Consider the following 12,235-nt stretch of genomic DNA (forward strand, 5'->3'; position numbering starts at 1 on the left):
GAGAAGCTGTGAGGGGGATGGAGAGTTTTGCCCTCTCGGATGCCCTGGGCCCTCTGCTCTCCACTCCACCCTTCCCTGCTTTTCATGTCTCTTCCTGTGACCTGGCACAGTGATGGGAGCTCCAGGCTCTCAGAAAAATAGTCTGATCCTGAGAGGCCACACTACAAAGTCAAGTCTGGTACCTCGGTGCCAAACATCTTTATTATGCAACTTTGAAGCACAGGACACTGCATTCTTGGAATGCTTAAATAATAAGAGATCTGCATACACACCTCCAACCTCAGCTGACCCTGCTCCTCAAATTTACTTTCCTGAAGGAGGTGAATGAGCTCAACAATCTTTGAAGAAGCTCATTTTTTTAAAAAAGAAAATTCCACACAAACATCGTCTTACTCTGATGTGCCAACCAAACTGTGAAGTAAATATTGCCCTTATCTGGAATGAAAGGCAAAAATCAGATGCTAGAGAAGAAAGGTTCATGTGTTCAATGCAAAAAGTCCAAGAGTCAGGTACCCCACAGCTTTCAGACTTTTTTACTATGATATGACATCACAAGGCTTCCCAGGTGGCTCAGTGGTAAAAAATCCACCTGCAGTGCAGGAGATGTCAGAGAAGTGGGTTCAATCCCTGGGTCAGGAAGATCCCTTGCAGGAGGGCATGGCAACCCACTCCAGTATTCTTGCCTGGAGAATCCTATGGACAGAGGAGCCTGGTGGGCTACAGTCCATGAGGTTGCAAACAGTCAGACACGACTGAAGTGACTGAACACGCACACACACATGCATGACATCACATCATGACATACACAGTAATTATGTCAGTAATAATGGCATAAAGGTATGCCATAGACATTATTATTATTATTATGTTCAAGAAGACACTGAGACACAGAGAAGTAACTTGCCCAAGGTCACACAGCTATAAAATAGCATAATTAGAATTCAGATCCTGGCAGTCTAACTCCTTAGGTGATATATTTAGCTCTCAATTGTGGGAATGAAGCCCTTCTCCCACCCCCTACCCCCATTTAGGAAAGAATAAAAGTAAGTGATCTTAGTTTTCTGAATGTTGAGCTTTAAGCCAACTTTTTCACTCTCCTCTTGAGTGAACTCCAGGAGTTGGTGATGGACAGGGAGGCCTGGCGTGCTGCAGTTCATGGGGTCGCAGAGTCGGACACGATTGAGTGACTGAACTGAACTGAACTGAAAAGTAAATGAAGACACCCTGAATAAAATTGCAAAACTCAGACTCGAATGAAGAAAGAAGCAACTGTTTTACTTCATTTATAGATTTAGGAAATGAAGGACTTTTAAAGTACTTATTATTCTGAAACTATAAAGAATGTATGAAACTAGAGAGTGTGTTTATTTTTGTCAAAAATTTAAAAAATTTTACTTAAAGTTTTTCATATCATAAAAAAAATACTTATTCTTACTTTTTTTTCAAAGAGGGTATAAAAAATCCCTCTTGCCCCACCAATCCTATTCCCTACAGATGATCACTGGAGTATTTAGTCTTTCAGATTTTTCTCTATACCCTTCCCCACCTCCTCACATGTACATATGCACATATCTCATAGATGTTACTTATGTTATGTACATAAGTACCTTTCCCCCAAACTAGTCTTACATGACTTAGCAACTGAACAAAAACAGTAATATATAATATTCTATATTTGCTGCATTCACTTAACAGCATGCTGTGGAAATCTCTTCATATATCAGTATGTATCATCATCTGGCTGAATAGTCTGACACCCTGAATTTGCCATGAAGTATTAATTCATTTAACATAGAACATCAACAGGCATTATTCTAGGGCTGGGGATGCAGGCCAGCTCCCACTCATGGACAGGAAGGATAGTTACTGAAGAACATGGACTGTGGCACTAGACTGCCAGGGTCTGAGTTCTAATTATGCTATTATATAGCTGTGTGACCTTGGGCAAGTTACTTAACTTCTCTGTGTCTCATTGTCTTCTGCTTGAACATAAGCAGAACATAATAATAACATAAGCTTGAACATAATAATAAGCTTGAACATAATAATAAGCTTGAACATAATAATAATGTCTATTGTACAGGACTGTTGTGCAGATTCAGAGTTAATATATGCCCAGCACTTGAACAGTGCCTAGAGTATCTACTTAAGTGTTAGCTCTGGCTACTTTTCTGGTAAAGTGGGAAGACAGGTAATAAATAAGTAATTAAAGAAATGGGTAATATAAAAGAACAACAGGAAGATGTTAGACTGAATACTTAAAGGCAGCCTTTGGTGATGGGCTAATATTTGAAATGTGAATAATACCTTACAAAAAAGCATTTATATATTTAATTAAAAAGAAAAATATCTACCAATGACATATAGGTCAGAGTAGTGCAGCAAGAACTGACGATCAAAAATAAGGGACAAGGAAATTTTAAATATAAAAGAAGGGACAAAAGAATCCTAAATATTTAAGTGAGAAGTCTCTTTAACAATAGAATTACAAATTGCCCTCTTCTTCGTGAGCAGGAAATTATGGCTTTGCCTCAGAAGCCCTTTCAATTCTTCTGGTGACCCCTGGTGGCCAATTCATGAACTTGGACACTCTTTAAGGAAGAGCCCAGGAGGTAGTTTAGCAATTAATTTTTAGATCTCTACTGAAGAAAATTTCACAATCTCTCACATTAGCGCATTCCATTATTCATTCACTATGATGGTGAAAAAAATACCCTAGGTCTTAACAGATTGTCATTTGAAGTATTAAAACTCATTTATTTAACATTCTGTACATAAAGAGATTCTTCAAAAACACCCAGCTTCTTCCTCCTTGCTTCTAAGTGAGCATCAGTTCAGTTCAGTTCAGTTCAGTCGCTCAGTTGTGTCCGACTCTTTGCAACCCCATGAATCGCAGCACGCCAGGCCCCTCTGTCCATCACCAACTCCCGGAGTCCACCCAAACCCATGTTCATCGAGTCGGTGATGCCATCTAACCATCTCATCCTCTGTCGTCCCCTTCTCCTCCTGCCCTCAGTCTTTCCCAGCATCAGGGTCTTTTCAAGTGAGTCAGGTCTTCACATCAGGTGGCCAAAGTATTGGAGTTTCAGCTTCAACATCAGTCCTTCCAATGAACACCCAGGACTGATCTCCTTTAGGATGGACTGACTGGATCTCCTTGCAGTCCAAGGGACTCTCAAGAGTCTTCTCCAACACCACAGTTCAAAAGCCTCAATTCTTCGGCACTCAGCTTTCTTCACAGTCCAACTCTCAAAGTGAGCATAGAGGACTCTATATGGAAACACTAATGAAATGAAACCCTCCTGCCCTACTGCTTCCCACATGAGTAGCATCCTCTTATACTTCGAGTCTTCCTTTTCCTCCTGTTCCCCATCAAACCATACCCATCTTTCACTCCATCCTCCCGGGCCCTCCTCTACATCACGTGGTAGATAACCTTCTAAACCTTACAAATTAGTGAAGCAGTACATTCATACATTGGGGCTGGGGATGCAGTAAACACTTGCAGATTTCAGTACTATATTGTAGACAGAGGACTTATTGGAGTAACCCTAGGGAATCTTAGGTACCCAATAAGTATTGGAGCAATCTGCCAATGCCAAGGCCTGGGGACATACTCTAGGCACTCCCTTTCTCCAGCCCCACAAAGGAACACCACATTCTGTAAGAGAAAACAGCAACCTAACCACTATAGACCCAAACCAATGGTACCGCTTAAAATAGGAAGTGCGATTAGTAAATTAATTAAGGCTCCCTTCACACTTCTATATGCAGAGGCTGATCATTTGCTTGGTTTAAGTAATGTGTTCTGTTGTAATTGAAATCATTAGTACCCCATGTAACTGTCTTCAAAATTCCCCCAAGTATGTTTGAATGGACTCCCATTTTGCCACACAGGTCCCAGTTCAGCTGATATTTCAGCTGCAACACTAATGATAGTAATGAAGGCAGAGGTTTTTTATTTAAAGCAATTGGTTTTGTGACTAGAACTGTTAACTAGATACTTAATAACATTTTAATTATACACACATATTCCCAACACGTAAAACAACTTACTTAAGACATTCAGTGCTTTTCAGGGGAATTTTACTCACAGTGGTTCATTCTGAACACTCTCTAAAAACTTCCTATACTATGATAGTTGTCACTGTACCATCATATGGACAATTAACTTTTTAAAACTTTTTTTCCGTTCTGAAGCCTCCTCATATCACTTCCAAGTTCCCACTGACTCTCATCAAGCTTTGAATTGTCTCATTCATTTAAGCCAACTCACACCCCACTAGAAACTTCTTTACCTTTCTCCTTCCTAACCTTTCTACCTGGCTGTTATTTCTTCATGAGAAAGTTCTGGCTTCTCTGTTCATGCCTTCTTCCAAAACGCTGGATGTTAGAAGAATGGGGGAAGGGTGTTGGAGAAAAGGACAGACTTTCCTTTCTTGATGCACAGAAAAAAACAGCTGAAAAAGTTTACTTGTTTTTCCAATTAAAATTTCATTTCTCAAAGGCAATGAGGCATATCAAGGTTTCTGCAGAGCCTGAGCATACCTATGGATGGGATGATCCATAATTTATCATTTTTAGCTACTTTCTTTTTGATTTGTCTCACTCACCTACCTTCTATTTTCCCAGATCCCTGATGCTACCAGTACATAGCCAAGAGAAGATAAACAGTGAATGTTTAAAGAAGACAAATGTCTGTGACCTCCACATCTTTACTGTATTATCGGTGTATTTGTAGCCATCAGTGGTAGATATATTTTAAGAGATTTGTCCAAATCACATCCCCTTCTCTAAGTCCATTCACCAATGGAAGCAGCCCATTAGCCATGTTAATTACCACATGACCCAGCACCTTCAGTCTTAGCTCATAGGACCAAGAAAGAAAACCTGACCCAAACTGGGCCAATCACACTCTGCCCCCAGGAGAAGTGCTAGTTAATCTCTGTTTACTGCATGGTCCAAGGACAGATAAACTAGGAAACTGTAGGGTAGCCATCTTCTATTAAATGCCTGTAGAAGCAAAGCAAGCTGATCTGCAATGAAGCATAAATGAGTAATTCACTGGTCTTAGCAGAATAAGATTGAGACAGAAAGACCAGCTGCTGTGGATCCTGACAACTTCTCCGTAACCACATAGTAAATTTTAACTCTTAAATTTTTCTGTTTTTCAAATATTTTTTTTTAACTTGAAAACACTGACCTTCAATACCGTTACAAGTCCTAGTGTTTGCTCCCGCCTCCATTAGCCATGTTCATCCAGCCCAGGACAAGTGTAGGGATATAATACCAGAGGGTCTTCTTCCCCACCGAGCCACTTCCTTTGTGTTGGCCAAATGCCAGCGTGTTGGGTAGGCTTCCTGTGTCCATATTTTAATGTAAATGGATATTCATTATAATGGAAGGATAAATATGTAAAGAGAACCATAAATATGTAAAGAGAACTCTAAAGGGTATCTGGGCTGAGGGACCATCTCATAAGGTGGGGTGTGGCCCTTCCCAAGGCCACGGTCCAGATCTTGTTGGAGAAGCTATGGTTCCAGCCCATCGAGGGGCTGAGAAATTCACTGAGGTGCCCAGGCAAAGGAGCCCAACAACCCCTGGACAAGTCGGAAAGGCCTGCACGACAGCAGGCTGTGGCTGGCAGGGGCCAGGAATGCAGAGGAACTCAGGATGCTGGGAGGCTGCTTGCTTGAAGGGCACGGACAACCAGAAGTGCATGGTGTCCTGCCAGGAAGGCTGCCGGAAGTGACCTTCTGGGAGGCAGGTGGTCCAGGCTGATGGGAGGGTGCCAGAGAAGGTAGAAAGCCTAGGCTGTAGGAAGCCCGCTCACTGGTGAGACCTGTCTGTGAGGGCCACAGACAGGTGGTCACTGGGATGGAGTCCAGTCTATAAACTTGCTGAGGGTCTTCGTGGTCTGGGTGCCCAGCTAAGGCAGAGCACCACTGAATGTCCCTCCACATACACTGCTGACGGACTGGGCAGCAGGGCCAAGAGAAAGCAAAACGCAGAACAAGGGACCAAGAAGAGAAGTCAACTTCCTCCTGCAATGTCCCTGCAGCACCCTCTACTGACAAAGCTAAATATTGTGTTCCCTGAAAATTCAATACTTGTTAAGTTGGTAAGATATCATTTGAGCACAGGGAGTATGAGAAAATATGTCTGGAGATTACACTAGAGAAAGTACCCTGACCTTTAGTTCTCTCTTTCCAAATTCAAGTGAACTGACTAGCTGCACTGGAATCACTGTGGAACTTGTTAGAAACACTGACCCTGGGCCCTCTCCAGACCAAACAAATCAGATCTCTGCTGGGAGGCGTCACATTCTGAGCTGGAGGATCTGTCATATTTGTAAAGCTCCCAAGTTATGTCTGACACGCAGTTGCATTTGGCAGCTACTGCTCTGTGCCACTCTGTTACTGAAGCAGTCTAAACATCCAGAGGAGGAAGTGAACTGAGTGTGTGCGAAGGCCCTGTCTCTGCACTCCCAGGGTCGGCTGTCTGCTGGCTTCCAGGGACCCTTGAGGACCTGCTCTCCTGCTCCCAGAGAGAATGCCTTTTGCTTTGGCCACAAGCATCAGAGTGGCTCATTGCCTCTGCACTGCAATGTGGATGCGTGGACCGTGTTCACCTAATCCCCCACACTTGTGCTTTTCCTGGCGTCTGGGTAAGCAGGGTCAGCACCTGCAGGACCCTGAGAGGGAGGGAGCATCTCAAATGTTGCCTGCAGGCACCTCCCATGCCTCACCCTATCCCAGCCTTGCTGACTCCTCAATATGATACTGACCTTTCTCCATCACCAGACAGTCAGATTCCAGGAACCCCAGTTATTCTCCTTGGCCTGAGGAACGAGATAGGGACCTGAGTAAAGGGTGCTTAGCGTGTATGTGCGTTCAGCCACTAATTCATGTCTGACTCTTTGCAATCCCATGGACTATAGGCCTCTGTCCACGGGATTCTCCAGACAAAAATACTGGAGTGGATTTCCATTTCCTACTCCAGGGGACCTTCCCAACCCAGGGATTGAATCCATGTGTCCTGCCTTTCCTACAGTGCAGGTGGAGTCTTCATTGCTGAGCCACTGGGGCAGCCCACAGGGGCTTAGACCCAACTCTAAACATCTCAGATGTTGACTCTATGGCAGTTAAATAATCTACAGGTTTTAGATAAATGCATCCCACAAATTACTCCTATATCTATAAGAAAAACTTAAATGCTGAATACTTTTTCTAATGAAAAGGATGCTAATTTCAAAAAATAATATATGATTTTTTACCTTCTTAAACATGAAAAATCCCAATTTCACTTTGCAATTTCCTTTCCCAGTAACAATTAATCCACATTCTTGGCTGGCATCCGGCTCCTTCCAATTTGGAATTGCTCCTTATCTCCCGCCTTCTTTAACCTCCCAAATTATGTCTGGTTTTGTTCTGTAGAGTATTTGTGTTAATACTAGGAAAAACTAGTAATGACAGTGATGATACTGATAATGAAATAATAATAGCAACTCTACTTATTAGATATCAAACACCATTCTGAGACTTTATCATATTATCTCATTTTCTCAAAACCATTGTTCAGCAGGTGTTTTGAGCCTCATTTTAAAATAAGGAAACCAATGCTCAGAGAAGTTAAGAACGTGCCTAAGGTCACATTTGGCATAAGGAGTGGAGCCAAGGTTTTATCCAAACCTGACTCAAGAGCCATACTTTTAACAATTGTAATTTATTGCCCTCCATGATTTGTTTTCTCACAATCAACCTGGAATGATCAATAGCAAATATTTCTCCAACAGAGATTTTCTTTTAAAATCTAATTCTGCCCAATTCTAGTTGGGAAACTTGGAGCTAATTATCTAATCTCTGCAATTCTCTTCCAACTGTAAAATGAAGATAGTAATTCCTTCCTCATATGGTTTTCGTAAGGATTAAAGAAAAATGCACAGTATTTATTAGCACATAGTCAACGTTCAATTAAGAGCAGCTAGTATAATTGTTACATCTTTATTGGTTTCATTGTACTTTTTATTCTATGAAAAATGACTGTTCATTTCTCATTTTTATCGTGTCCCCCCACTGCACACCAATTTCAAGTTCTGGAACCCATTATTCATTGATTTGTATATAATAAGAGGGGAGACTCACAGAAATAACAGGAAACACAATTAATTTGAGAAACAGCAGTCCAAAAAATTACCCAGGGGCTATTACAAGTGTGCCATCCTTCCTGGGTCTCTTATTTTCTCTACCTTCAATTTTCGTAAGGGGTCATTTCTCTCCTGATGATCACATCAGCTGTTCCCCTGTGACAGGCAACAAACTATTATTTCTGCCAAATGAAAGGAACTCTCTCCCATCTCAGTGACCACTGCTTCTCCTTGTCGCATGCTTTATCTCCTTCACCCAAAATGGCCTGGTCCATAATTTATAGCCTGACTGCCTCGGCAGGAAAGGTTGCTTTGGGGCCTTGGAGACCTGGCTGTGTGTGTGGGCTCCCCTGGAGGAGGTCTTGGAACTATCTATCCCAGCTGCCATGTGGTAATAACCTGTCAACAGAACCGTCTTTTCATCTCTGTGCCTCTCTCTCTCAGTCTATCACTTCCAATAGAACACCATGTTCTTAAGCATCTTTCATGCTGCAGTGGCCTCAGTTTCAAGTCTTCTGGGATCATCTTAGAATCTGTTTAGGGCTACAATTCTGGGCCCCCAGAGAACATAATCTGGGGGTGCATAGGCAGGTCTTTTTTAACTAAAGGGGGGCCCCAACAGTCTAGTTATTTTACTGCAAGGGGTTTCAGTCCGGCAACTAGGAGTGAGTATAAACCCTAAGCCCTTTTCCCTGACCAGCTTTACAGTCCCAGAGCATCACCGGCCTCCTTGATAAAGCTGTCCACCTGCTTAGAGGCAACCTAAAGAGGAAAAGACTGAGTCTTCGTTTTGTTTTTGTTTGATCATGTCCCTGTTTTCACAAATCTGGATCATTACCAAAAAAAAAAAAGACATCATGCCGAAATCAATGAGGAGTTCACTGGCATCATAACCAGCCACCAAAGCGGAAGAGAGAGTAAGGAATCGGGTTTGGCAGGACTAGGGTGAGGGTGGAGAGACAGAGGGCATTGGATTTGGAGACCCGGCAGTGGCAGGATTAGGAGAGCTGACCCCAAAAGCTGCACTCACCTCCTCAGTCCCCCATTCTAGCCTTCATCCTAGGTAAGTGCATGGGATAACAGAACCACCTCCATCGGGGTTTGCCTGCTCTGGCTGTTTCTTTCTGGCAAAAGAAGTGTGAGTCACTTTGGGGTCAGGAACACTGAATCCAGGATAGTAGCCTGTAGGCTGAAACAATGATTTCTGAAGCATGGTCCACCTGCTAATCCTACAACTTGCTAGCCTCTCCTAGTTTATGAGTCAGAATCTCTGGGGAATTTGAAGATCATTCTTAAGTACAATAAAATAAAAGAACATATTGTGAATCACTAATCCAGGTAAATTTTTCAAGTATCCATTTTGCACAGAATAATGGCCTTCAGAGATGTACACATCCAAATCCCTAGAACATGTGAATATGTTAATTCTTAAGAAGAATAAGGTTGTAGATGGAACTAAGGTTGCTATTCAACTGACATTAAAATAGGGAGATATATCCTGGATTATCCAGGTGGGTCCAAAGTTATCCCAGGGTCCTTATATGAAGAGAGAGGCAAAATACAAGAGTAGGGAAGGTGATGAATAAGGAGTTGGCCAAAGTGATGCAATGTTCAAAGTATTCAGCTCACTAATACGGGCTGTAAAGACAGGAAAAGGAGCCATCGATTCAAAGAATGCCAGCAGCTCTAGAAACTGCAAAAGACAAGGAAACCGATTCTCCCCTGTAGCCTCCAGAAGGACCGCAGCCCTGCCAACAACTTGACTTTAGGCCAGTGAGACCTGTATTGGACTTCTGATCTCTAGAACTGTGAAATAATAAATCTGTGTTGTTTTAGTGACTAAATTTGTACAATGGCAATTGAAAACTCATACAACTGCTATTCATGATAAATGCCTGCATTTGCATATTATATAGATAGATATGATATCACAAACCATACAGTATGGTTTCTGAAAGGCATAAAGTTTAAGAGACTTCTAAGAACACAAGGAAATTTCCCACCTGTCAAAAATAGGTCATCTTTCTAAGCTTAATTTATACCAACTCCTCAATATCATTGTGCTGGATATTTGGATATTTTCTTGACCACTTCTGAAAATCCAGGCTCCACTTGGCTCCATGACATGGTAGGCAGACCTCAATGGGCCAGACTCCCTTGCCCTCTGGTTTTCAGTTGGGTTCCCCCAAGAGGGGTTCCAGCAGGAGTCTAGAGGACAGTCAAGTGCCAGCCTTGCACGTGTACACCCATGAGTTCAGTTTAATTCAGTCTCTCAGTCATGTCCAAGTCTTTGTGACCCCATGGACTGCAGCACGCCAGGCTTCCCTTTCCATCACCAGCTCCTGGAACTTGCTCAAACTCATGTCCATCAAGTCAGTGATGCCATCCAACCATCTCATCCTCTGCCATCCCCTTCTCCTCCTGCCTTCAGTCTTTCCCAGCATCAGGGTCTTTTCCAGTGAGTCAGTTCTTCACATCAGGTGGCCAAAGTATTTGAGCTTCAGCTTCAGCATCAGTCCTTTCAGTGAATATTCAGGACTGATTTCCTTTACGATTGACTGATTTGATCTCCTTGCAGTCCAAGGGACTCTCAAGAGTCTTTTCCAACACCACAGTTCAAAAGCATCAATTCTTAGGGGCTCACCCATGAAAGTGAGCCCTTAAATTTTGTGCTTTAGGAACCTTACTTGCCTCACCCAAGAGTACAATGAGGAAGAAATAAGGGGTCCAGGAGAGGCCTCCCAGAGTGGTGACAATCTGAAAACTACTATGAGCCCCAGCCACGAAGAACCTGGAATTCCTCACCATTTCTTACATGCCTTCTCCACACCCACCACACACCCACCTGATGAACAATCAGAGGCCATGGCTGAGAAAGCAGAAATGAAAAGTCAAGAAAACACAACCCCACAGTACCAAGAGAAGAAACTGTGTTTAAGCAATTTACGCAGTCATTACATATACAGTGCTATTATATGCATACAATTTGCAAATTTTATGCAAAAATAAACACTACCCTCCACAGGGATAACTTTTTCTTTGTTTTCTCTGGCTTCTGAAGCAAACTCAATTTGGAAAATAAAAATAGAAAATTACCCTGTGGTGGGATAAGATTTATGTATTCATCTCAGTACCTCTTACAATAACCCCCAATAGTATCCATAAGCCTAAAGGGATTTGTCCCTTTAGGGTGTGACCTAAAAGCGCAGTGTGACCCTGAGTTGAGCTAAATGCAGCTGGTAAAGTACAAGGATATATGTCTGTATGAATGTGAGGTGAAGAGACCCCTCCTTGGAAGCCATCCTGGGTCACCAGTCCTTCCCAGCCCTCCCCTAATGGCCCACAGAGTGAGTTCAGTTCTCTCTCCTTTGTGTCCCCACAAAGTTCTACACAGTAAGTGGGTACTGGATGCACAAAGGAGTCTAAGAACAATAATCAGTACAGTAAAATCCACAGACAGAGCAGTCAATGCCTGACTAAATGTAGACAGGCTTAGACATGCATTACCTGTGAACTTCAGGAATCTCCCCACTCCTTGTCCTTCCTTGTTCCCCACCACCCATCCCTGCCCCCAAATATTTTTAGAATAAAGCAACAAAAAGATAGGAAGAAGATCCTGGCAGGAAGAGGATAGCAGCACTGATACTGTGAATAATGTTGCAAGGAATTTAAAAGTTGGACCTCCCCCGGTAACATTTGTTTCCTGCACATAAACAGGAAGACTACATGGAATCACTGGCACTTATTTTTAGGAAAAAAAAAAATCTTAAAGATTAAAAAACACAAAAACACCCTTGGGTTGACTGTAGACCGACGTTTCCACCCGGAGCAAACAGTCAGCTCTTGAGCACCAGGGTCCTGTGCGGGCACTGCTATGGGCCTACCTTTGCCGGAAAGAACCAGAAGAAAATGTTGCTGTTGTAAGTCTTATTCACGGTGATGTAGCCAGAATAGCTCGTCAAATTCCATCCTGGGAAAGGAGGTACCAAACTCAACTGTCTCCCTAGTGGGGGAAAAATGTATAAGGATTAGACAAAAAATAAATGCAGCACTGGCCATCTCCATCTTGGCCAGACTTCTCCCAGGGGC

The 12,235-nt window shown here is 42.7% G+C and overlaps 1 protein-coding gene across 2 annotated transcripts in view; it reads right to left on the bottom strand.

Moving 5' to 3' along the window:
* The window catches only part of CPVL (carboxypeptidase vitellogenic like), a 127,459-nt gene that overhangs the window by 85,755 nt on the left and 29,469 nt on the right, over positions 1-12,235 (bottom strand). For both annotated transcript variants that reach the window (XM_070368794.1, XM_070368795.1), the window contains exon 3: positions 12,031-12,149. In XM_070368794.1, the coding sequence (XP_070224895.1) occupies positions 12,031-12,149 (119 nt within the window). The remainder of the gene's footprint in view (positions 1-12,030; positions 12,150-12,235) is intronic.

Source organism: Bos mutus, chromosome 4 (assembly GCF_027580195.1).
Source record: "Bos mutus isolate GX-2022 chromosome 4, NWIPB_WYAK_1.1, whole genome shotgun sequence".
Taxonomy (NCBI): Eukaryota; Metazoa; Chordata; class Mammalia; order Artiodactyla; family Bovidae; genus Bos; species Bos mutus.